General features: G+C 61.3%; 1 protein-coding gene across 6 annotated transcripts in view; it reads right to left on the reverse strand.

Annotated features, from left to right (window-relative positions):
- Positions 1–3,707: 3,707 nt before the first annotated feature.
- The window catches only part of Septin9 (septin 9), a 140,815-nt gene continuing 119,156 nt past the window's right edge, over positions 3,708–25,366 (reverse strand). For 5 of the 6 annotated variants that reach the window (XM_076869238.2, XM_076869240.2, XM_076869239.2 and 2 more), the window contains 9 exons: positions 12,237–12,428; positions 11,299–11,427; positions 10,930–11,011; positions 10,444–10,581; positions 9,457–9,574; positions 8,668–8,763; positions 8,334–8,430; positions 5,498–5,549; positions 3,708–5,327 (listed from right to left, as the gene is read on the reverse strand). In XM_076869238.2, coding sequence (XP_076725353.1) covers positions 5,195–5,327; positions 5,498–5,549; positions 8,334–8,430; positions 8,668–8,763; positions 9,457–9,574; positions 10,444–10,581; positions 10,930–11,011; positions 11,299–11,427; positions 12,237–12,428 — 1,037 coding nt within the window. In that variant the 3' untranslated portion in view covers positions 3,708–5,194. Of the gene's footprint in view, positions 5,328–5,497; positions 5,550–8,333; positions 8,431–8,667; positions 8,764–9,456; positions 9,575–10,443; positions 10,582–10,929; positions 11,012–11,298; positions 11,428–12,236; positions 12,429–23,417; positions 23,434–25,366 lie in introns of those variants that run through there. The other variant, XM_076869243.2, reaches the window with a different exon arrangement.

Raw genomic sequence — 25,366 nt, forward strand, 5'->3', positions numbered from 1 at the left:
CTCAGCCAATGGCCTTGAGGGTCCCCATGGGGCGCCAACTGCAGCTGACTGACAGGAGCAAAGAGGGCAGTAGCCGTCGCTGCAGCGGCCTAGGTGTGTTTACATGGCAGGGTGCTGCCTGGCTGCGAAGTCCTAGTTATAAAAAATGACATGGACAGGATCAGGTGGTTATCAAATGTGAGCTTGATTTGGGGAAAACAAAACTAAAGAATGTTTGCAAATGCATTTTTTTTTTTTAATTGGCAGGGCAGGGGCTGGGGGTGGCTCAGTGGGACAGTACTTCCTAGGTTCTATCCCAGCCACAAAAAATCTTTTTAAATTAAAACAATTTTAACTCTGTGTATTTTTTTTTTTGACTGGGGACTTCACTCAGGGACACTCGCCCACTGAGCCACATCCCAGCCCTATTTTGACTTTTATTTAGAGACAGGGCCTCACTGAGTGGCTCAGCACCTCTCTTTTGCTGAGGCTGACTTTGAACTGTGGTCCACCTGCCTCAGCCTCCAGAGCCGCGGGAATCACAGGTGTGCACCACCGCACCTGCTTTGTGTTTTGTTCTTGCGTCTCTTTTTTCAAACGCTTCATCAAGAGCTGGCATTGCTTCATTATCAGAGAGACACGAGGACATTTCCTCCACGTTGGGCTGCTGGGAAAGAGCAGGGAGCTGGGTGGGGGGAGCACCGGGGGTCTAGGGGCCAGCCCGCCCTGACGGATCAAGCCTGTCCTGATGCCTGTTGTGCCTGGTATTGACGGGCATCACAGCCCACCTGGGACTCTGCCAGGAGAGACCTGGAGGTGATGTAATGGGTGACGGCTGTGTCCTGGCGCAGGGCCAGCGGCCCCCGCACCGCCGGCTCTGCTTCACGGGCCCCTCCTGACAGCATCTTGGGGCAGAACAAACATCTGGAAGGTGTTTCTGCTCCAACACAGGAAGTATGCCTTGGCCCCGCACAGATCCCAGAGCAGGACACCGGAGCTGGCCCAGCAGTGGGGCCTCTCCCCTCCTTCCTGTTGCAGGGGTGCGAGGGGCAGGGGGTGGGGAGCTTCGAGGAGGGGAGCAGAGGGCAGGGAGGGCGCTTCGCAGGGCTGGCCTCTGAGGCTGCCCCCAGGACCCCTGCTTGGAGAGCCTCACCTGGGCGGCAGGAGAGGCGTCCCCCCAGGTGCTGGACACCAGGTCTGGCCTGGAGCTCTGCAACGGTTTTCTTTTCTCCCTCCCTCCCAGCAGCTACTGCCTCTTCCCTCCCAGGACAGCCCCCACCCCCCAAGACCCCCAAGTCCGCCCAACACCAGATCCAGCAGGAAGCAAAGCAAAGCTCAGGAACCGGTTCCTCCCAGCCCTGAAGACAGTACCCTGCCATGCCAGGAGGGGCCAGGGCCGCAGCCCAGGGCCAGGGCTGGACGGCATTGTCCACATCAAGGGGCCTTTCCATTTTCTTCATGGGATATTTTTTCTGGCATTTTCCACATTGTCCTTACTACTTTTGTGGTCATAACGTAGTGTTTAAAAATGGGCAGGAGGATCGCAGGTTTGAGGCCAGCCCAGGCAACTTAGGAGACCCTCCACAACTTTGTAAGAGCCTGTCTCAAAATTATTTAAAAGGGTTGGGGGTGTGGGGATGTAGCTCAGTGGCCTGGGTTTGATCCCCAGTTCCAAAAAAGAAAGACTCACAAAAGGAGGGGGGCATCCATAAATAAAAATCCAAAAGCAGACCCCCAGCAGGCCGGCCTGCACTCTCCTGATTTCCATCTGGCTCCCTGCCCAGACCGGAGGACCCTCCCCCACCCCACTACACACACCATGGGCTCTTGCTGGCCCCTGAGCTCAGGGGCTACAAAAATCCCCAAGGCCGGGTCTGGAAAGGCCTGTTTATTCTAATTTTCTGGCTCTAAACCTAACAGCTCAGAACAGGGGGAGGAGGCAGTAAGGAACCTGGCCTCTGCTGTCCTGTGGCCTCCCCATTCCCACGGAGGTCCCCCAGCCAGCATGAGGTGGGGGTGGCTCCTTCTTGGGGCCTTCCTGGTCTCCCTGAGTCCCCCCTTGGTGACAGCCTGGCCTGGCCCACGGGCTGCTTAAGGAAGGTGGGTAGGGGGATGTGAGGCTCTACCGCAGGGTTCTGCTTGGTTGGGTGGGGGTGGGGGCACCCACTGGGCTGGGAGGTGTGGGGTGGGCTGGGCAGAGCTGGTGGGCAGTTTCATCAATGAGATGACAAGGGTCCACGGTCAGAGAGCTGGACTGAGGTGGGCTGGGGCATGCTGGCCTGGTAAGGAGTCCCTGGCCAAGGCCACGTCGGCCAAGTGTGGAAGGAGCTGGACTCCTGAAGCTGGGGTGGAGAGGGTCTTGGGCCCTGGAGAGGAGAGTCAGGCCCAGAGAGTGCTGCTTGACGGTGGTGACGGCAATGGGGACAGGTCAGTCTGGAGCAAGGAGGGAGTCAAGGTGCAGGACCTGCCAAGAGCAAAGCCACGGCAGCTCAAAGGGCCTCTGAGACGGAGGCTCTGGGCTGGCAGTCCTCACCCATGTGGACTGACCCTCTCTGCTGTCCATGTCCACAGCAGATGCTGGCAGCCAGACACGCCTCAGAATCCTTGAAGCAAAAGCCCCATGTGGCCACTGCCCGTCCACTCATTTTGAGATGATTCCAGAGGTCAGGTGGCCCCTGAAGAGCCAGCGCCAGAGAGGTCAAGAGCATCCTGAGGCCGCCTGGCCCCTGTGCAGCTGAGTGGAGGCAGAGTGAGGCTGGAGGCCTTTAAGTCCAAGTTCAAGGCTTTCCCACTCCCCTCCTGCACTGCCCTGTTGTCACGGAGGCACCAAGACGGCGGGAAGGGGGTGCAGTGGGTTGAACAGAACCCCCCAAATTCACGTCCACTCAGAACCTTGGAATGCACCCTCATTCCTTGCAGATGTAACGAAAGACCAGATTATACAGCTCAGGGTGGACCCTAAGTCCACGGTGCTGCAGAAGAGGCTGGGGAAGGCCATGTGAGGACAGAGGCAGAGACTAGGGTGCCGCAGCCCTCAGGAGCTGGAAGGGCAGGGAGGTGCCTCCCCTAGAGCCTTGGGAGGAGCAGCGTCCCGACGTCACCTGGAGCTCAGCCTTCCGAGAACTCTGGGATGCGTTTCCAGTCTCACCCAGGCTGGGGTTATTTGTCACAGCAGCCACCAGGCACTGAGACACAGGACTCTCTGCCCACACCAGGGGCTGCTGGACCAAGATTCCCGGGGCCTCGGTCCCTGCACCTTGCACACAGACAGGCTTGCCCGGCCGGGCCTGGACTGTGTGGGGACATGCTAGGTTGGTATGAATTACTGCTGATCACTGACCAGCTGCTCAGTTAACCTCATAAATTTCAAAAAGAAAAACTTTCCGGGCCTCCCCAGCAGAAACCCTCCAGACCCCGATGGCGGATGATTTAAGGCCCACCATTTGCTTTCCTCCACAGCGGACAGCTTCTCAGTCCTACCCCTTCCTTGCCCTGTGTGACTGGGACAGCGCCAGGAGTCACCTTGATGTGACCCCGGCTCCGAGCAAGTCCGGTGTAGGATGCTCCCCGCCACAGCTCCAGGGACTTCTCGGTTCTGAGTCCAGGTTCCAATCTGGCCTGACATTTCTTGCCTGAGCCCCTCTCCACCTGCAGTGGACCCCGGCCAGTCCTGAGGCCAGGAGAAGTGCACTCTCAGGGTAGAAATGACATTTCCACTCCGGAGCCTCTGAGTTTGCATTTGAAACATTTATTTCAGGAAATACATTTCAACACTTTTGTTATTTATACAAAAAGAGACGAATTTCTCAGGAGGCACAGAGCTAAAGGCCATTACGGAACACAGCCCAGCAAAACTGTTCAAAATCTGGTTACAGAGAAAGGAAGCAAAGCCTTCCGGAGCCCGGGATGCTGCTAACCCCCCAGGCGACATGGGGGCTGGGCAGGGCAGGGCCATGCGTCCTGGACCCTGGGCTGCACACTTTCAAAGTCTTGGTTTGGGCAAAAACTTGGCAAGTCGGTAGTTGGCATGTAAACTGTGGGGCAGAGGGGTTTGTCTTCTCCTGAAACGGGAGGCAGAAGGTCAGCTGTGCATGGTCCCTACCAGTCCCCTCTTGGGGACCAGGCTGTGTCACGGTTAAGCCTTTCTCTGCAGCCTAGGTGTATTCTGTGTATCTCTGACCCCTTGTCTCTCCCTCTCTAGGGACTTCAAAATGGACTCTAGGGTACAGAGGCCCAGGAACATGGAGGACAACCAACAGCCAGGCTCTGTGGCCTCCCATGTACCCAGGTCTCTGGGGCAGCGAGGGCTGAGCAGGAGCAAAGCTGGTGAAGGTGGAGGAGGGGCATGAATGTAGCCGGAGCATCTGGGCCAAGCCAGACTCCACAGGTGCAAACACACCTCCTGCGCCCGCAGGGTGGCCCCCACTGCTTCACCCCTCACCCCTCCACCAGGGTGCGGGACATGCCCAAAATTCAGGGTGGAGGTACCTCCGTCCTTCAATCCTCACCAGATGGCACTGCAGCACCCACAGGCAAAGGGAGGAGAGGGGCACCACAGGTCTCCTGCCTGCAGCCCGTCTGGCCTGAGGGGACACACAGGGACGCTGAGATAAGGCACTTTCTGCTCCGGGCTCATGGGCGGGCAGGGGCAGCCGGGGACTTGCCACCTCTAAGCAGTGGGGCAGGCGGGGTGCTGAGTCATGTCCCATGACATGTAGGGGGCAGGAGGGGCTCCAGGTCCACCTGCTGGCTCTGTCCTCCCCTGGGTACAGCCTCCGACAGGGGCCGGGGACGTGGCCACTGGGACAGAGTATGGCCCAGTGGTCATCCCTGTACCCTGGACCTGGCCCAAGCACAGACCCCCCAGCTCTGCAGGCTCCGCGCAGGGGGCAGACAGTGGCTCTCTGGCCCCCGGGAGCTGGACCTGGGCGGGGGGGGGGGGTTGGATCCAGCGGGCCTTCCCTTCTGCCCACCACCCAGCCCTCCCAGCCCTCAGGAAGGCCAGAGGCTGGCCCGGGACCAGGACCAGACCGAGGTCCAGCCACGTGCCCGGAGACTGCGGGCTGGTGAAGAGCAACGGGGATGCGCCTTCTCTGGTGACCCGGCAGTGTGTAAAAGGGGCGGAGACGGGTGACAAACGGAGAGAATGATACGAAATAAGACGGGTGAGTGGGCGGGCCTGGGGCGTGGGGGACTCGGTGGGTCCCGGGGGCGTCTACATCTCCTCAGCGTCTGGCTCCTTCTCGAGCCCGTTGGCCAGGGTGCTGCTGCCCTCGCTGAGGCGCTTCACGCGGTAGGCTTCGAAGTGGATGCTGCTGGTGATGTCCTTGATGTTCTGCATGTGCGTCCTGCGGGGAGCGGGGTCAGTGGCCGCCTGCCCTGCCCACCCCACCCCGATGGCTGGGCGCTCCCCGGGTCCCCTGGGCTCACCAGGCCTGGTGCTAGACAGGGCCTGCCCCCTGGTGCCCTGAGCATGCTTCCCTCCCCAGGCTGCTGCCGCCCACCAGGGGGCTCTCACCTGATGAGCAGGTCCCGCAGGTAGGCAAACTCACAGTGCGTGGTGTTCTCAACTGGGGAGAGACGGGGCTTCAGCGTCACGCAGGACCCCCCCCTCTCCCTACCCAGTAATGCTGCCAGGAGCAGCTTCTGCAGACAGTCTGCTGGCAGCTGCGCAGGGGTGGGGGGTGGGGGAGTCCTGGGCACCTGCAGCACCCGGCGCTGATCCCAGCCCCTGGGACGCTGGGCGGCAGGAAGAACTCAGCCCATGCTCCCCAGAAGGTTCCAGCCTATTGGGGAGATGGCCCTGCCACCAGGTCCAGAGCCATAGGAAGGCCCCTGCTCCCTGGGTGGCCAGGGAGATGGCTGGGAAGAGCTGGATGTCCCAGCACCAGCCTGAAGGCAGGTGGGGGCTAGAGTGCAGGGAGCAGGATGAGGTGGGAGTTGGAGGGGCTTTTCAAGGAAACCCAGGCCCCAGCTACAGAGGCACAGAGTGGGCACTGAGTGCCCACACACAGACTGTGACAGTGGCTACCCTCGGTACAGGAACTCAGGAACGGCACAACGAAATGAGACACTGCCTGGGACTCTTGCACAGGGGACATGACCAAGGGGACCCCAGGGGAGGGGTGAGCACAGCTGGGGCTCACTTCTGGGGCCACCAGGGGGCGACATGCACATCCATGGGCTCCCCTGAGCACGCCGGTGCAGGTGGAGCGCTGTGGGCGGCAGCGAGGTGCCACTCATAGCTGTGGCTAACTCACACACTGCCAGGTGTGTGTGACCGTCATCAGGGGTGGGGGCTGCGTGGCATTGGTGGAAGGGACTAGGGAAACTACTCTCCCTGGGTGGCCAGTGCAGTCTCCTCAGGCCCTGCAGGTCCAGCTAGGGTCCTCTTTTGTAGCCACTAAGGCAGGCCCCGGAAGGCGGGACTCGAGTCTGCCTGGACGCGGTCACAGAGGGATTTGGAACCCAGGCCCCAGCTCCACAGTCCCGTCTGCCCCGTCACAGAGCAGCAGGACTTCCCTAGTTGGCGGTCTGGGTTTTGCCTGACGAGTCAGCAGGCGGGGCCTAGGCTGTGAAGGGCTGGGCCCCACGGGAGGCTCTGCGGCAGGCCCCACGCATGCAGCATGGTCTCCCGAGTCTGAGAGCTGGCAGGAACCGCAGCTCGAGTCTGATCTGAGTGATCAGATTCCTGGCTTGGGCAAGTTATTCTGCTCTCCCTGACCCTGTTTCCTCATCTGTAAAGTGGGATAACAGTGTCACACACTTCTCAGAGACGCGAGGACCAAATGAGCTCATGGTGTGATCTGCAACACCCACTTCCTCTTCCAGAAAAAACCACCTCGTGACCACACCTGCAGGGGTGCACCAAGCAGCAGGTTCTCTGGTCAACTCACGAGGTCTCTGGTCTGGACCCATCATGTTCTGGAGAAGTCTCTAGGGTCTTCATAAAAGCCGGGTGGCTTGAGAATCGCTACCTGTAAGCATCTTTACAGGTGCCAAAGGGCTCCTCAGCTGAGCCCTGACATACAGCTGCCTGAAGTGCCTGGCGCTGGCCACCAGGGGGCAGCAGCAGAATGCCTATGTCCAGTGCCCCCACCCTGCTTCCCTGAAGGCTCCTTTAGATCCCAAGCGTCTCTGTTCTCTAAAACATGATTTTCGTAAAAGGGTTCCTGGAGCAAGGTTTGGGGGGTGGGCAGGGAGGAAGTGGAGGAGAGGCCTAGGGGAGGTGTCCAGGGAAAAGCCTGACAGAGCCTCCTAGTTCTGATGGCCCCCCAATACTTGACCACTCCCCTGGAGTCGGGGAGGAAACCAGGTGCAGCACGTGGTGCAGACCCGAGAGGTGCCCAGACTGGCTGGTTTAGAAAAGCACCAGAAGGCTGGCACTCAGGTGGGGGGGCGCATGGGCATGGGTGGGCAGGGCAGGGCAAGCAGACAGGGTTCTCGGGGTGCTAACCCTGGGAAAGGCCTGGTGCTACTCCATGAGCTCCTGCAGACGAGAACCCCTGGCCAGAGGAGTTGCCTTCGGGGCTGGGACCCTCGCTGCAGCACCTTCCTGAAAGGAGGGTGGGTGCAGGGACCTCGTGATAAGGGCTCCAAGGATTAAACAAGGACCGGCACCCTGAAGGACCAGTGCCTGCTACCTGCCATTATAACCTGTTTCTTCCTTTTTTCTTTTTGAACACAGGAGCACTTAACCACCGAACCACATCCCAGCCCTTTTATATTTTATTTAGAGACAGGGTCTCACTGAGTTGCTTAGGGCCTCACTATGTTGCTGAGGCTGGCTTTGAACTCTCCGACCTCCTGTCTCGACCTCCGGAGCTGCTGGGATGACAGGCATGTGCCACTGTGCCTGGCTATAACCTGTTTCTTAAATCAACGGCTCCCCACGAAGCTCCAGTGGTCTGTGGGATGTCTGATTTGCTGAATTCTTGGCACACGGTACCCATTTTATAGATGGTGAAAACCGAGGCTCTGGAGGATGGAGGACTTGCCCAAACTCACAGCAAGGAGACTTTCTGCCCCTTCTCTCCTGGCCTTTGGGCAAAGCCAGGCCTCCTTCCTCCATGCTAACGAGTATGGAAGGAACAGAGAAGAGGAAAGAAGTGTCCAGCCCCCCCCCCCCCCCGCAGGAGCTGCCGCCAGAGCTGAATGTGCCCCAGACAGGGCCAACGTGTGTGTGGACCTTGTCCAGAAGACGCCTTTGAAGAGGTGATAAAGGGTTTCAAAAGGTACCAGCCTGCACTCAGGGTGGACCACGGAGAGTGACAGGTGTCTTCAGTGGCCCTGGGCCACGTGTCCTGGGTGTAGACTCATTCTCCCCCTCCCCCAGGGCCCAGGAGGGGGAGTACCTTCGATGGTGCCCCACTTGGTCTTCCTCCCGAGGATCCGCTTGCCATTGACTTGGTACTCTTGGTCACTGCCCACAACGGCAAACGGGATCATCTCCTGGGGAGGGGCGGGTGGGTTGGTCCCCTGCTCAGAGAGGCCAGCTCAGGCCCGAGGCCTGGGAGGAGCCGCCCCGAGTCTGGGCCTCTCCCCGCCCAGCCCAAAAGGCAGTTCCCCAGGGCTCAGGCCATCCCCCCATTTCCCCAGACCCCCCTCGATGGGCAGACCCTCCCCACCCCCGCATGCCCAGCGGCAAGCCCTGGCACCTGGGAGCAGCACCGTGGCTGAGGCACTCACCCGGAACTTCTCGTTCACCAGCCTGTCCTCCGAGTCCTCGTCAAACTCCTTCTGGGGGTACACGTCAATGCCGTTGGACAGCAGGTCTGCGGTGATCTGGGGGACCCAGGGGCAAGCTGGAGCCACCCTGCAGCAAGCTGAGCCCACCAGCTGGTATGGTGACCTCAGTGCTGGCTCAGGGTGAAGGGCAGGCTCTGGGGGCGGGACCCTGATAATCTCCTCTTCTGGGGCCTTCTGAGTAGAAGAGGGGTATCTTGGACCTGCCCGCCCTGAGATTCTGAGGACCTCCAAGGGCCCTGGGGTCACTCATTGTCCTGTGTCTCCCCTGCCCAGCTCAGAATTCAGGGTTGCTGAGCCCCTCCTGCCGAAACCCTGGCATAGCCACCTCCAGTGCATCTGCTGTGTTAAACTGTCTGTCCCCAGACCACAGCGCCAGCCACGCGACAGGCAATGGAGAATGTCCAGGGAGCAGCTGTCACATCTACCCTGAGCTCCACGTGCACCTGGCCGCGGGTCCCTTTCCCTCCAGGAGCTGCGTCTCTGCATGGTGAACTGTCCTTCCCTAGGCATGCTGGAAAAACCCCCACCTGGTCCCCGATGGAGGCTCTTGGAGCTGGGGATGAGACTGGAGGGCCTCCCCAGGCACCAGGCTGGCGCGCGGGCACCTCAACGTGAAGAGTTCCCTGGCTGTGTGCCTCCTGGGCTGGGGTGGCTTCTTCCAGGCCCAGAGCCTGCCTCGAACACCAGTCCCCAAGGAGCAGGGGGCCAGGTGGAGGCGGAGCGTCCTACCCGCTGTTTGAAGTAGACCCTCTCCTCCAGGGTCAGAGTGTCAGCCTTGGCAATGACGGGGACGATGTTGACCACCTTGCTTAGGCGCTTCATGAACTCGATGTCCAGGGGCCTGAGGCTAAGACGGAAGGAATCGGGTGAGACTCGGCTGCCCTGCAGCAGGGGACTGAGGGAGGCCCCACCGCCAGGACTGGACATGAGCTGCCCGGACTGCCAGCTGGGGCTGTCCAGTGGGTCAACATTGATGAGGACCAAGTGGCGAGTGCAGGGCACGGAGGGGCAGGGCAGGTCCCCAACAGCACCACTGAGCTGGAGCAGAAGGGTGAGGCCAGCTCCCAGCAACCTCACCCACAAGGTTCCCAGAGCCCAGCTGCCCTGGACAGGTCCATGTGGAGGAGCTGCCCCTGCCCAGATGGCCAGGGGTTTCCCTGAGGGGGAGAATGGGAGCCAGCGTCCAGCAGCTCTGAGCCCTGAGGCTGGCTGCCCCGCAGGGCACCTGGCCTGGTGAGCCTGGGGTCTCAGGTGGGGAAAGGCTTGGAGGTGGGGGCTGGCAAGCCCTGAGGACTGGGCGTCACGTTCCCACTGGAGCAGACCCCCCCACAGTAATAAGTCATAGTCAGGCCAAAGCGGGGATCCAGGCAGAGTCAGAGCAGAGATGGCCAAGGGTCACCCCTGCCCCCTGAGATGGGTGCTGGTGAGGGGACGGGGACCAAGCCCAGTGTCCAGCTGGGGTCCCAGTCCAGAGGGTCTTCTCCAGAGAAGCACCCTTAGCTCTCCCTTCTGGGTCTCAGCCAGAGCCTGAAACAGCTGGATCAGTTGCCCAACTCCCCAGAACGGGGCACAGACCCCTCACATCACAGCGGCCAATCACGGTCCCCGACGCGGCCCCTCTGTGCCTGGCAGCAGGGTGGACAGACTGTGCAGGCAGCCCGGGGCCACGGGACCTGGGGCACCCACACCAGCACATGGGGCGTGACCAGGACGTACGAGTGGCCTGTGGCAGGGATGAAGTAGAGGCAGCAGTGGACGCGTGTGTCCGGGATGCGCTTCTTCCGGTTGATGTTGACCTCCTCCTGCAAGTACTTCTCGTACTGTTCGTTGATGAACTTCATGATCGGCTGCCAGCTGCGTGGAGACCCAGGTCAGCACGCAGGACCCTCTGCAGGCCCCGACAGGCAGTCAAGGACCCCCACCTTCCTATCACACCCAGGGACGTGGGGCACCCTGATCTTACAACTCCCTGCCCAGCGCCCCCATGCTGACCTTTCACCTGGGGTGGGGGGAGTCAAGATTTCCATGGTGACCGATCCACAGTTTTCAGCCCCCAGGACGGGTGTTAGAGGCACATCAGGCCCGAAGGGACCAGCCCTCGACATGGCCACAGCGTCCTCAGGGTTCTGACCCTGGGGCCCACTCCCAGAATGGCTCCCCAGCTCTCCGACCCCAGGCCTCACTGCTCCCCGGAAGGCTCACCAGTTCTCATTATTGATGTGGTCCCCAAAGCCCGGCGTGTCAATTACCGTCAGCTTCATCCGGACGCCCTTCTCCTCGATATCTGCAGGAACACAGCACCCCAGGCTCAGAGGGGAGACCAGGACCCTCGGGTTGCCTGGTCAACCCCGGGGTCCCCCCGGGGGCAGTGGTGGCAGACAAGGTGGCACTGGGGAGATGGACCTCAGGCAAGGAAGCGGGTGGTGATCTGGGCGACCCCCCACTCAGCTTCTGGGTAACTCAGCCTGCCGGGGTCCACACCCCTCGTCCCTGAGTCTCAGCACACCCAGGGCTGTCACAGCAAGTCCCTGCTTAAAGGGCCCCGCTGCCGGGCCCAGGCTGGGCGCTGACCGTGTGTGATGGACTTGATCTCGATGGTCTTGGGGATGCGCTCCTCGGAGGGGGGCTGCACCGACTTGCGGCTGATCTTGGATTTGAAGAGGGTGTTGATTAAGGTGGACTTCCCCAAGCCGCTCTGCCCTGGGAGGAGAACCAGAGGTAGGTTGGCAGGCTCTCTGGGGAGACGGTGCCCAGCATGGAACACAGGGAAGCCCGGCTCACAGCACCCTGCAGCGTCCCTGCCAAGTGGGCGGGGCTCCCTCCTCCCCATAGTGTCCAGTGACACCTGAACCCCCACCGCCGGGCTCCAGGGCCTGGTCGAACTCAGCCAGAGTCCCTTCCTGAGAGGTGGACACCCAGGCCCCGAGAGGGTTCATGGAGGCCTCACCAAACACAGAATGCCCAGGCCCCAGAGGTAGGTATGGGCCGGTGGCTCCCCAGGACAGAGGGGAAGCCCACCAGACTTGTGCTTGGGGTGCACTTCCCAGACCCCTCCTGCTGCCCATGAAGCAGCAGGGCCCCTTGCAGAGATGGGCTTGTTTCCACCTGAGAAGCTGGGCAACCCCCACTGGGCTCCTGGGAGACCCCACGGAGCCCCGAGCCCTCAGGAACCAGAGGCCGCCCATCACACCCAGCCTGCACCCTGCTGGGGTCCCCCTGATCAGTGACCTCCCCCTGCTGACACGGGTTTTTACAGCCCCACACCCCACTCTCCAGGCAGGCGTCAGGCCACTGGGAACAGGCAGCAGAAGGCACACAGACGTCACGGCCCCAGAGCCACCGCTCACCCTCTTACCAGGGCTCTTAATGGAGGGAGCTGTGGGAGCTGGGGCCAGAGCTGCCACCACTTTACAGAGGGACGCGTGGGGCCCAGGCTGGTGTGCCTGGCCCACATCCGGGCTGGCGGGGTCCCGCGTGGGCCTGGGGCGACGGGCGGACGCGGGACTCACCCACCACCATGATGTTGAACTCGAAGCCCTGCTTCATGGCCTTCCTCCGCATCTGCTCCAGGATCGAGTCGATGCCCACGTAGCCGAACTCCACGGGGGCCTTCTCGTTCCGCGTGGCCGAGGCCTGCTTGAGGGCGGCATCCCTGGAGGAGTCGGCCATGTTGCCAGCGCTGCCGGGAGCTGCCTCGGGGACTGCAGGAGAGCAGAGGTGTCAGAGCTGGGGTGTCCCCAGGCCTCCCACCCCCAGGCCAGTTCTCAGACGAAAACCGAGGCTCAGAGAGGCCAGCCCTTGTCCCAGTGTTACCCACAGGCCACAGCCAGCTCTTGGCATTCAGCCCCCCCCCCCCGTGCCCACTGTGCCAAATGGGGCCTCCCCTGGTGCCAGGCACCAGGCAGCAAGCACTTCGTCCCCTCTCCTTGGCCTCAGGCTTTGGGACCCCTGGGGGTCCTCTGGGCAACAGAGGGTCAGCATTGCTCCGTCCTGGCCTGGCCTCGTGAAGGTGTGTCCACTCTGTGTACCCACCAGCAGCCCAGGGGTGGGGTGGGATGCGGCGGCGGCAGAGTGCCCAGGGCTGCCTGCGCCTGCCCCCACCTGGCCCAGGTGACCACCCAGGTAGTGCCTGGCCCCAGGTGCTCCTCACCCACAGGCAAGGCCCAGGGTGGGCTTCAGGTCAGACAGGCTGTGTTTAAGAGTCCACTCTGTGGGTCAGAGGCTGGGGTCGGGGAGGACGCCTGAAGGTGGTCACTGGGCACCTCAGGAGCTCACAGCCAGCGGGGGTGCGCAGGGCTGTCCACTCCAGACACACCCCATCACAGGTGGGCAGGCGCGGGGGGTGCCCACCAGGTGAGACACCCTTCTACCCACTGCGTAGCACTGCCCTGGCACCCAGCTCTGAATGCCCTAGGTCCCCTTCCCTGACCCAGCTGGTTCAGGGACTTCCCACCCCCTCAGGGCACTGAGGAGGACAATCTGGCCAGTCCTTCTTCCCACGGAAGGCCCAGCTCCCCCTGCTCTTTCCAGAGCACCCTGAGCTCAAAGGAAAGGACCACACGGCCCATCTGATGCCTCCTCCCCCAGGACACCAGGACACTGACCAGGGGTGGCCACAGGGAAGACAGAGGGGACAGGCTTCCAGGACTGAGGGACATGAGCAGGCTTTGTTTACACTGCCCTGCAGCCAACCTCACCCACTGGGCTGAGCCCCCACGTCCCCAGCTGACAAGCTCTGCAGGCCAGCATCTCTTCCCCCGGCCCCCCCAGGCCACGGTGGGGAAGAGACCGAGGAGGAGTGGCTTCCCAAGTCAGTCCAGGAAGCGGGTGTGAGCGGTCATCCTCACAAGCAGGTCCTTCCCTGATTCTCAGCCTCTGCTGGGCCCAATGATCGACTCCACGGAATCAAGGACAAAAGGGAAGAGCAGAAGGCATATAAGACTGCCAGGAGCTGCCGTGGGCCCACTATCTCCATTCCCAAGCACCATCCCCAACAAAGGCAGCCCCTGAAGCCACGCTGCTGCCCCAGCCCCAGGCGCCAGGCTGCCTGTGCCCACCCCGGCCAAGGAGAAGCCTGAAGGCTTCCAGCAGGGGCTTCTGATCCCTGCTCAGAAATGTCCTCCTGGGCTTCCAGGATCTTTAAATAAACAAAGACACAGCGCTGCATCTGGCCCCAGAATCTGTGGCTTTGGGCTGCTTCCTGGAGACAGCCGTGGGGCCTGCCTTGTGGGGCAGCAGTTCAGCCTCGCCCACGTGACTCGAAATTGCTTCCATCTGTCTGTGGGTCTGGGAGCCATTTTGCCCAGACTGGGGCCAGCCCCCACCCCACGGCCCCCTCGCTGGCAGTGCGCAGGGGGAGGGTGCCCCCTGAACTCTCCCGCTGCTGCGAGGAAGAGTCCTCCCGGGCTCCCGCTGGCCCCCTCCACAGGCACCAACGGTCCACTGCAGAAATTCAGACCAAGCCAAACATCCTGCCCACCAGGGTCCTGCTGAGAAATAATAATAAAAGCAAGAAAGAGCCCCAGCCTCCCTCTCCTGGGGAAGCCTCTGGCCTGCACATTCCTGCAACCCCCTCCTCAGCAGCATCCTGGGCCAGAGGCGCCCAGGAGGGCCCCTCCCCCGCACCTGCCTGGCTAGGGGGGAGCAGGGGAGGCAGGAAACACTCCAGGAACGGCACCCTTGCTCTTGGGGTGCTGGAGCAGGCTGGAGGGGGCAGAGTCCACCCACCCACGGCCTGTGCTCACCACCACTCTGGGCCCACCTGGTACAACACCAGGCAATTCAGAGCCACGACTTAGAAGGGGTGAAGTCTGCCATCCTAACCAGTACCGAGTGCAACTAACCTCAACAAGCCCCTGTGTCCATGAGACAACAGACCCCCACCCCTCTCTCTGTCTCTACGAATGTGACGGCTCTAGGGAGCCTGGGTAAGTGGAAATCGCACAGTGCTTTGTGTCCTTTGGGATGGGCAGGTGTCACTGCACAACACCCTCAATGTGCACCCACGCTGCAGCACATGCAGGAATCCCCGTCCTTTCTGAGGCCACATGATGTTCCTCATATGTACAGACCGCATTCCATGTGGCCATCAGAGCTGCCGCTGGGCACCACGCTGTGGCCTACGGCTCTTGGGCACGCTGCTCCGACTCTCCTGGGTCTGCGCCCGGCAGTGGGGTAGAGCTGCTGGCTCCCACGGCAGCTCTATTTTTAATTTTTGAGGCTCTGCCACAGTGTGTTCACACGTGACTTCTAGCCCTGCAAATGGCAAGTCCGACGAGGAACTGCTTTTTAATTTAACTAATTTAAATAGCTACATGCCTCTCATGACAACTAAACTGGCCAGCGGCAAATCCTAGCCCAGCCCCCTTTTACAAACTGGGGAGGCGTCCCCCACCCCCAAAACACCACTGGAAATGGTCAGGCCAAAGAGGCCTGGACTGACTCTCACCCCGAAAGCTCACATTCCCTCCGTGATGCATGTTGGATACCCAGTCCCCAAACAGACCGCGACCTTATGCCTGGGGAGCAGGCTGCACATTTCCCAATACCCGTCATCTCAAGCTCCTGGAAGCCCAAGGCTGTGGCTCATTCAGGGGTATCCCCAACCCTCAGTCCAGGGAGGAGCACAAAGCAACTACCCAAGAAACATCTAGCCCAGCACCGTGACACACGCCTGCGATCCCAGCAACTCTGGAGGCTGAGACAGAGGATCGCAAGTTTGAGGCCAGCCTCAGCAACTTGGCAAGACCCTGTTTCAAAGTAAAAATAAAAGGGCTGGGATGCGGCTCAGTGGGTGAGCGTCCCTCCATGGATCAATGAAATGTGGCAAATCCCTGCAATGGAGCTTCCCCAGCCACAGACAGGAAGAAAGAGCTGGCCGGTGCCACACCTGGGTGAGCCCCGGAAACACCACTCTCGGTGGAAATAACCAAGCTCCATGGCTCGTGCCTCCACGCACACGAATCGTCCTCCACGGGTGACTTGAGAGATGGAAAGCAGATTCATGTTGCCAGCGGCTGGGGGGAGGGAGGTACTTACTGAGTAGGGAATATGAGGTGAGAAAATTCTAGAAGTAGACAGAGGTGATGGCTGCACGAGGCTGAGAATAAATGCCTGGGACCTGCACCTGAGGGGTGGGGGAGGGGCAGGCAGGCATCTCTAGCAGAGCTGGGCCACACCAGCCAGCTGACGGGGCAGAGGACAGCCGAGGCTCACGTGCCAACACTCAGGCCCGACATGTTGCCGCGTCCCGGCAAGCAGCCTGTCACCTCCCAGCAAGGGCGTCTCGGGTGGTGACCAGCCGGAGGTGCCGGTGCAGATTTTGACAGGGTCTCTCTGTAGGTTCCCGTTCTGCTCTCAGGCCCACCTGCCGCTCCCTCTCTCCCCGGGCACCTGCTGCTCCGTCTTTTCCCCAGAGTCTTGAAGAAAAGGGCGGCTGCCATCAGGGGAGCCCAGGCCGGTCCCACCTGCCCCCTACCCCAGCGCCCACCAAGGACGGCAGAATCGAGTCACACCTGTAGTGGGGAGGGCTGTGGGCCACACGCCTGGCAGAGGTGCCCAGAGGCAGGAAACGCAAGGCCTTCTGGGGTCGCGCACCTCATGCCAGCAGGCTTGCAGGCCAGACCTGGGGACCAGCACCAGGGGCCGCCCTCCTGTCCCTGCTGGTCTGGCTGCTCTGAATCCCAGGGGAGTCCACACAAGCCTCCTGTCCGCACAGCCCCAGGGGCCAAACGCAGAGGCAGCTCTGTGGGCAACGGCCTCGGCTCCAAGGAAACATCTAGAAGCTGCAGGGTGACGCCTTTGCCCTGTCTCACGCCCAGGCATGCAACCCCTGCAAATCTGGGAGTCTCCCCCCAGACACCCCTCACACCGTGCTCAATAACTGCCTGCAGTGGGCAGCAGAACACAAAGCCAGCCTGCCCCGGACACCTGCAGGGCCCAGCAAATATCAGGGCAGTGGGACACTGCACCCAGAGACAGCCTTTCATCTCACCTGCCAGGCCTCCAGGGCCTCTGAAACCAGGGCACCTGCAGCCAGCGTCCTCCAGCAGGGTGACCCTCTCTGTCAGCAGCGGGGCACACAGGAGAAGCCACCACCTCCTGGAGCTCACCCCCAGGGACTGTGGGCAAGGCTGCCAGGGACACTGTCCTGCCTGCAGCTGCCTGGCCTGCAGTGAGCCCCGCGGAGCACTTGACTGCAGAAAGGATGTCACACCCCGTAAACATGAGATGACCCCGGTCCCCTGCAGAGGGACTTCTTAAAGATGGCCGTGACCTGGGCACAGGAATGGTGACCGGGGCTGCTGCTCCCTCTTCTCTCACCTCCCCGGTGCCTGCCAAGTCCCCAGGCCCAGGCCCAGCCTTGGGCATCTCCCCACACCCCTGTGCCCTCACTCCTGTTCTTCCTGAGCTTGGGAGTCGGCACCAGCACCCTGGGAGTGGGCGCTTATCTGTCCCCTCACAGACAGGACGCTGAGGCTGATGAGGCTTTGTCACTGCCTGGGGCTGCACGGACAGTGGGGAGCGGAGCCAGGATCTGAAGGGGCAAGCAGCCCTGCAGGCCAGGTCCTTGGGTGGGGAGGAAGGACTGAAGTAGCCCTCCCTGTGTCTCAGCGGGTGGTCCAGGGGCCCTGCGGCAGCGCTCTGTACTGTGGCCACAGGCTCCGGGCCTCGCAGGCTGGGCCCAGCAGCACAGGGCTGCCAGGAGGCCCTGCCCAGCTGGCTCTGCAGGCCGGGGGCTCTCCCCAGGCCTCTCCTGGGCTTTCCCACCTTGATTTCCATGACCTCTAAGAAAAGGCACCTGAGCGCCAAGGGCTGGCCAGTGCTCCCAAGCTCTCCCAGCCTGATGAGGGCAGACCCTGGTGCACCAGAGGTTCTGGGCCCCCAAACAGGAGGCCAAGCAGCCCCGGTGCCCTGTCAAAGCTCCCAGGGACCTACACCCCAAGTAGACAGCAAAATGTCCATCCTCATCCGGAAACTGCACCTCCAGGAGCTCACCCCAGGTCGGGCTGACACATCCAAAGGCCCAACTCAGATGAGTCCCTCCTCTGGTATGAGAGTGGGTGGAGGGAGGAGCCAGCAGGAACCAGTTCAGGAAAGAGGTGAAGGAGAGACAGGGAGAGCCATGGGGCTAGATACCAGACCCGCGCAAGGCGGCAGACCTGGAAGGAACTGCCCTGGGAGGAGGTGGTCAACCAACAGCTATAAACAATAACGGGAGAAAACGATCCCGGGCCCCAGTGGGACAGGACCGCAAACTTCAGTGTTTTGTAAATATCTATCGCTTCCTTCCTTCCTAATAATAAACCAAAAGATGGCGTTAGATGTCAGTCGCTCTGTATCGCTGTGACCAAATACCCAAGAGCCACAACTAAATGGGTGGAAGACTCCTTTGGGCTCAGTGTCAGTCCAAGGTCAGCCAGTTCCTTCGCTCTGGGCCGAGAGGAGGCAGAGTCTCAGGGTAGGGTGGGTGTGGCAGAGCGGAGAGGGAGGGGCTAAGGTAGGACACGCCCCCTACTAGGCCCCACCTCCTAGTTTCCACCACCTCCCAGGTTGCCACTAAGCTGCGACTCCATCAATGGGTTGATCCCTTGGTGAGGCAGACCCCTCAGGATCCAATCACTTCCATAAGGCTCCACCTCTGTACGAGGACCAGGCATGGGGGACACTGAACACCCAGCCCAAGACGAGAGACTGGAGATCAGGCTGAATGAAAACAGAGGCGGTGCATGGCACCATGGTCATTCGCTCGCAGGCAGGTTGCGTGTTGGTTCTTCTGACGGCGGGCTGGGGACGGAACACCTGGCCTCACACCGGCGCGCAGGGCTCCGGCACCGAGCTCCATCTCCAGGCCCCCGAAGTTCATGCATTTGAAGATGATCTATCAGCCAAGCCTTCCAGATGGTGCAAGTCCCTTCCAGGTCAGGTGATCACAGAGGTGCTGGACCTGTGTGTCACCAACCTTATAGAAGCCAATGGAGGGAAAGGACCCTTCAGGGAATGGACAAAGGAGACACACACACACACACACACACACACACACGGATATCTGGGCAATTCAGAGGGACCCTCAAGGCGCCCTGGGTCTGTGAATGAGCCACCAATTTAAAAAAACCAACTTGGCCTAAGGGGAATTTAGGATTGAATCGGGTTATCTATCCCTGGATTAAGCTTCAGCACTTGGTGAAGTTTTATCAACACACACAAAGTAGTCTTGTGTCCCTGGCTGGAGAAGGACAGGAACATGAAATGACGAGAGGTCAAAGGCCAGAGAAGAAGTCCAAGAAGCGCAGGGGAGAGGGAAAGGCTGGGCTCCCGCCAGCTGGGCTGCATCCCCAGGCCTCGGAGGCTGGCGCCTGGGTTGGGCAGAGGTGGGACTGCCGCTCTCTGGAGGGCTCTGGAACCGGGGTCTGTTCTCATGTTCTCCACTCTGCTTGTCTGTCACTGAGCCGCGTCCCCATGAACGACCCAAGCCACCCCAAGCTCCTCGTAAATGTCACAAGGGACTTCCTGTTCTTTTCTAAAGATGGAAACACTGAGTATCAATGAGCGAATTTTGCAAATTTGTACAGGCCAGGATCAGGGGCCGGATCGTAAAAGCGCACACGGCTCACACGTGGCTCACCTAACGTGGTAAGTAGCTCCACTTGGAACCACACTTCTCACTTTGTTGGGGCGGGAGGTGTCTCCCTGGAGCCGGCTAAGAGCTGGCAAGCCAGAAACCCGAGCCTCTGCCCCACCTGAGACTGGTGTGGAAGTCCAGCACAAAAGCTCAGAGAGAGCCGGGCCTGCCAGTGCAGGAGGCTGCGTCCAGTTGGGGGCTGGAAACTAAATCAGGGATGAGTTTTCGTGAGCGGGTTCTCCCTCTCGGGAGCAGGAGTGGCAGTGTCGGAAGGCCGAGGCCCCCAGTGGCCCCATGCCCTCTGCAGGACCCAGGAGGGGCAGGGTGGCCAGGCTCTGCCCCCACACAACTCTTCCTTTGTTCAGGGACCCAAGGCGCCCCACTTTCCCCACTCCCACTGCCAGTCTGGCCACCCCCTGCTCTTCCCCCCAACCCTCTCTTCCATTGTCTCCAGGAGCCCACAATCCACCAAGACAGTTTCACTGGCCCAGTGCACAAAGTCACATTTGGCCCAAGTCCAAGGCACGGCCCCACCCCCTCCTACCCTCTGGAGGGCTCCCTTTCAGTTCTGCCTCCTTCTCAGGGCCCCTCCTCCTCCTCCTGGGGAGCTGCTGAGGATTGAGACATCAATCTTGGGTCAGAACAGGCTGCAACCTGCAAGCCATCCCCAAGCACTTCCCCAAAGTCCCGGAGGCCACGGAGGAGCCCTGACTTCCTGTGCCAGGGATCTACTTTGCCTCTCAGTTTTCCACTGCCCCCCCCCATCTCCAGCTGGGGCGGGACGGGAATGCCCCCCAAGCCTCCCCTCTCCCAGGGAATCCAAGCAGCAGCTGCACCCCACAAAGCACACCCAAGACCCGGGCCCCACCAGGCAACCCCAACCAGAGGCTGCCATCCAGATTCCTGCAAAGTTCAGAAAAGAAGAGTCCCCCACCCCCGCCAGCAAAATGGTGGCAACTGGCCATTTGTTACAGGGTGGAATTTCCTCTTATCAGGGATGTCCCCCTAGGCAGAGGGGGCTGGGGCCGGCCTCCTCTCCCCAGACCCTCTCCTATCAGCGCGGCTGTTAGCAGATACACACCAGAGCCCCATGGTGAGAACGGCCGGAGGTGACCCAATAGACCAGGGTCTGAGGGGCAGCGCAGTTTGTCCCCCGGCAGGACCTCAGCAGAAAAGGGCCTTTCCCCAAAGACACCACCCAAGCCCCTTCTGCACAGACCGGCCCACGCTGCCTGAGGCTTCCTGAGGCCCAGGTCACTTCAGAGAGGCTGGGGGCTGAAGGCTGGACCTGACGAAAGACCCCCTAAGGAGGGAGAAAGGTGTCTCATACAGCCCCCCGACTGTGTCAGAGGGCCCAGGAGGGGTGGGGTAGGGGTGGTCACCTGCCCAGGTGGGAGCAGTGCAGACTGACCACTCTGAAAGAGCCGGGTGGGTCTCTCCCACCTCGGGACAGGGTGGGGAGCTCGGGAACACCCGGCGGCCTGCGGTGCTGCCATCAGTTCCCTGTGGGGCCCCTCAGCTCAGCCCTGCTGGCCTCGGCCTCCCGTCACCCCCCAGCTCGGCTGCGGGCTTCCTGCCCGTCTGAAAGACCCTTGCCCAGTGCCACTCCAGTCCCCCTCCAGGGGAGCCAAGCAGCCAGTGGGTGAGCCAGAGGCCCAGAAGCCTGTGAAGCCGTTCCCCGGCACAGAGCTCGGCAAGTCCAAAGGCCTGAGGCAAGGAGGGGGGTCAACGTGGGCAGCTGAGTGGGCAGGAGGGCAGCTGAATGAATGAGTGGACGAGGGGCGGAGAGGCGGAGGAGTGGGTAGACGTAGGTGGATGGATGGGGATGGAAGGGTTGTGGATGGAGGGGTGGGGGACGGGTGGATGAATGAGTGGGCAGATGAGTGGATGGATGGGCTGGTGGACAGGTGGGTGGACAGGTGGATGGACAGGTAGCCGATCCAAGGAATCTCAGAAACACATCACCGCAGGCTCTCCCCCCGCTGCGGGGCACCGTGCAGTCAGACACCTTCATCAGCTCTGGGACGCCCAGGAGAAAAGGCTGCGGACAGGACGTCCTCGCGCCCACCAGCCAGGAACGAGCAGGTGGCGCAGCCTGGCCTGGCAGGAAGTTCAGATGCACCTCTGGATTGGAGGTTCTGACCAGGCAGAGCTGCCAGTCCTCTGGAGGCGGAGGACACGGGTCACACCTTCCCCAAGCCAGGGAAATAGGCTCCTGACCGCCTCTCCTCTCCCCTAATTTCGCCCCCGCTGGCGTGCGGACCCCCGCTCTATGGGCACCAGCTCTGGCAGAGACAGGCCTGGCTCCTCACTGACGTCACCCTCCCCTGGACGGCTGAACCAGCTTCTCCACCCAGGTTCACACACCAGTGCCAGCCTCACAGCGCCAGGAGTCTATAGTGGCTCTGCACCCGTGTCCCAAGGCCCCTCCATGCCAGGCCCGGCACCAGGCGCCACCCTGGTCACAGCCACATGTGAAAGGCACCTAGAACTGGACACACCCCACCCTGAGCCCACCCTCTCCCCACCTCCCCTCAGCAGCCCCAGCCACAAGTGGTCACAGCTGACAGCCAGGCTTCTCCCTTGCCAACACCCCCAGTTCCACCGATTCAGCCCAGTGTCCCCTCACTTGCTGACCATCCCCTGAGGCACGAACTGCCTGACCCAGTCTCCCCAGGGGACTTCCTGGTGCTCTGGCGTTGGATACTTAAACTAAGGTGACCCTTTCCCTCCTTGCTACTGTGACTGATGTCCATCGTGTCTAGGGCAGCAGAGTCCTAGGCTCCAGAATCCTGTTCCACTGACAAGCTGTGTGACCCTGAGCCAGCAACCCAACTTCTCTGTGCCTCCACGTTCTTATATGTGAAATGGGATAATATGTGTGCCAGGAGATTATGAGGATCAGGTCAGATGTTGACAAAAGGCGCATGCTCTTTGTAAGTAAAATGCCCAACCCCTGGTTCGCTCTCCAGAGCCACACGGGCACAGCCTCCCTGGCTCCCTCTCAGCCCTTCAAACAAGGCTCCACACAGCCTCCCTGCCCAGAACATTCTCTCCCCTGCTGCTCCTGGGAACTGCCCCTTGTCTTCCCAGAGCTGCGGACCGCAGGGTCTTTCGGTTCTGGGGCCCTGCTCAGTGAGCGGCTGCTTGTTACTCGGCCTCCCCAGCTGGCTGCGGCACCCCGGGGTCTGTCTGTCTGACTGCGAGCACAAAGCCTCACAACCTCCAAACACCTACCGGGATGCTGCAAATGAGTGGTGGGTCAGCCAGCTGCACTCTCCTCTGCACCTTCCTTCCTAGAGCACCCCAGGGTGGCCGCGACTCCCCAGAGAGCCCAGGTGCCGCCTGCTGCCTCCTGGCCTCCGGGCCGGGTGCTGGCCAGTGTCCTTTCCCACGGCTGCCGTGTGTGTGGCAGCATATGAATGAGATGCTAACAATTTCCGGTTTCCATCATCTGCTGGAGCCCAGAGCAGAGGCGCAGGGAAGGATGGAAGGGCTTCCTGGGGCGGCTGGGGCGGGGGCCACTGAGGACATGTTCAGGAAATGGTCCGGGGGTGGGATGGGGCGGAGAATGGGCGGCCTGGCTGGGCCCTAATCCTCCCACACCAATGCAGGGCTCTGGGCTGCGGGCAGAGCCGGAGGGCAGTGGGCAAGGGCCTTACCTGGGCCCGCCTCCCCCACAGCCCTCACTACCTGGGGGAGGGGTCTTCACCAGCCCAGGCTTAGGAGTGACATGCACACCTGGCAAAGGGAATCCACCAGGTTAGGCGCGGCCAGGGCAGTGGAGCGCCCCACGTCCACGGCGCCCTGACCTGCACGCGCTCAGCCACAGGCAGACACCCTGGGCCTCAGGCCTGACGAGGGGCCCCCCGGGGCACAGCGCTTCACATCCATCGTGGGCCCAGGCCCGTCGCAGGGGTCACACTCTTATGGCAACTGGCTGTGTCTTGAAATCAGCAAACACCGCAGCAAAGTCAGCTCAATGAGGGGCTCTGGGGCCTGCTGCGGGGACCCTCCCCGGCCGCGTCCCCTCCACCCCGCAGGACCAGGGCCGCCCGGGTTTACCTACGTGGGATTCAAGCAGCGACCTCTGGGACAACCTCTGGGAACCTGCCGACGATGGCGACGGAGGCTGTGGCTGGATTTTGCAGTCAGTGCGGGGACCTGGAGGCCCGGGAGGGTGGGAGCCAGTCCCCTCCCAGTCCCCTTTCAGCCCAGGCTCCGGGAAGGAGCCACATTCATATGGTAATTTCTCCCAGGAACCAGGAGGGACGGAGGGGGAGGAGGGGGAGCGGCCGTGGCCTTCCTGAGGCTGTGCCCAGTGGGCCTTCCAAGTTGGCTGGAGAGTCCAGTCCCTGAAGAGGACGCAGCAGGACACAGCCCAGGAAGGCAGACCCTGGCGGGCTAGCCAAAGGGAGAGGGCTTGGCTCTGCACACCAGGTGGGGGTTTAAAGTGACCTGGGCTCCCATTTCTTCTATAGTTTACCTTTTGTGCCTGAGATGCACAGAACATTCCAGAAACACTTATAGCAGGGTGCCCAGCCCTGGAGACCAGTGGGCCGCCCCGCCCCCTCCTGTGCTCACATCCTCCCCCAGGAAGGCCGCTCCTGCCCTGGACTGAGGCTGGCCTGGGGGAGACAATCAGGAAAGTCACTGTCCCAGGCCTTCCAAGGCAGAGCAGGCCAAACCCACCCGCCCCGCCCACCCACTTCCTGTCTCACACTGCAACAGCCCACCCACCCGCGCCCAGCGCCCGCCATCTCCTGCAGGGAATACACACAACTCCCACTTCCCCTTTCTGACATGGCCTGCCCTGAGCCAGCAGAGGAAGCTAGAAGTCGGCCCAGGACCCCACTGCAGACCCAAATGGCCACTCCACACCCCATACCCGCACCCCAAGTCATCCATGAGAGAATTCAGCCTATTCCAGTGAGCTCAAGGAGAGAAAAAGGGACCCTTGGCCTCCTGGGGTGTAGGGTGGCCGTGGGAGCAAACCTCAGAGAAACAGCTACAATTAAAGAAAAATAAAAATTAACATAGGGGCTGGGGCTGGGGCTCAGAGGTAGAGCGCTCGCCTGCCATGCATGGGGCACTGGGTTCCATCCTCAGCACCACATAACAATAAAATGAAGATGTTGTGTCCACCTATAACTAAAAAATAAACATTTTAAAAAATTAATAGAAATAATTAACCATGCTCCAGGCTGGACCGTCCTCTGTCACACGGGCGTAAAGCCTGCTGTGCTCAAATGGACGCAGCAATCACCCCAGGGGGAGAAAACCTGGGTCCCCTTGAAGGCCACACCAAGACCACGCACTGGAGCTCAAGGCAGCCCAGGGGGGCAGCCCGGGGGGGGGCAGCCCAGCGGCCGTCACCTGAGGGTGGTCAGCACAGAGGAACGGAGCGCCAGCTGGGGTGTGGCTTGGTGGCAGAGCGTTGCCTCGCAGGCCGCAGCCCTGGGTCCCGTCCCAGCACTGAGAACAAGGTCGAGGCGTGCCCAGGCTACAGCAAGGACCAACCTCGAAATCACCACTCCAGCCAGACAGAGAAGGTCACGTGTCACGTGATTCCACGATCAAGGCATCCAGAACAGGCAAATGCAGAGCCGGGAAGCAGGTGGGTGGACACCAGGGGCCAGGAGGGGAGGGGACGGAGAAAGGCAAAGGGCAGCGCACGTCCAGGAGTCAGGGGTAATGGCTGCACAGCCATGATGGTTATTTTAATGTGTTGCCTTGACTGGGCTCCAGGGCCCCCCGTGTTTGAACCTGAAGGGAGTCTGGGGATGAGCTTAGTAAAGCCAGTGTCCTCCCTGATGTGGACGGGCCCCTCCTATCAGGAGAAGGTGACAGGGTTCAGAAGCTGCCCGACGAGGCACCTTGGCGTGAGAAATGGCTGGAGCGGAAAAGACTCTGGCCTCTCCCTGCTCCCTTGAAGGAGGTCCTAAGACCCTGGCTTGGTAGGTCCCCTCCACACCTGCAGAAGAGCACCCTCATCTCCCAAGAGAGGCACCTGACAGA

The sequence above is a fragment of the Callospermophilus lateralis genome, chromosome 11 (genome assembly GCF_048772815.1).
Source record: "Callospermophilus lateralis isolate mCalLat2 chromosome 11, mCalLat2.hap1, whole genome shotgun sequence".
NCBI lineage: Eukaryota > Metazoa > Chordata > Mammalia > Rodentia > Sciuridae > Callospermophilus > Callospermophilus lateralis.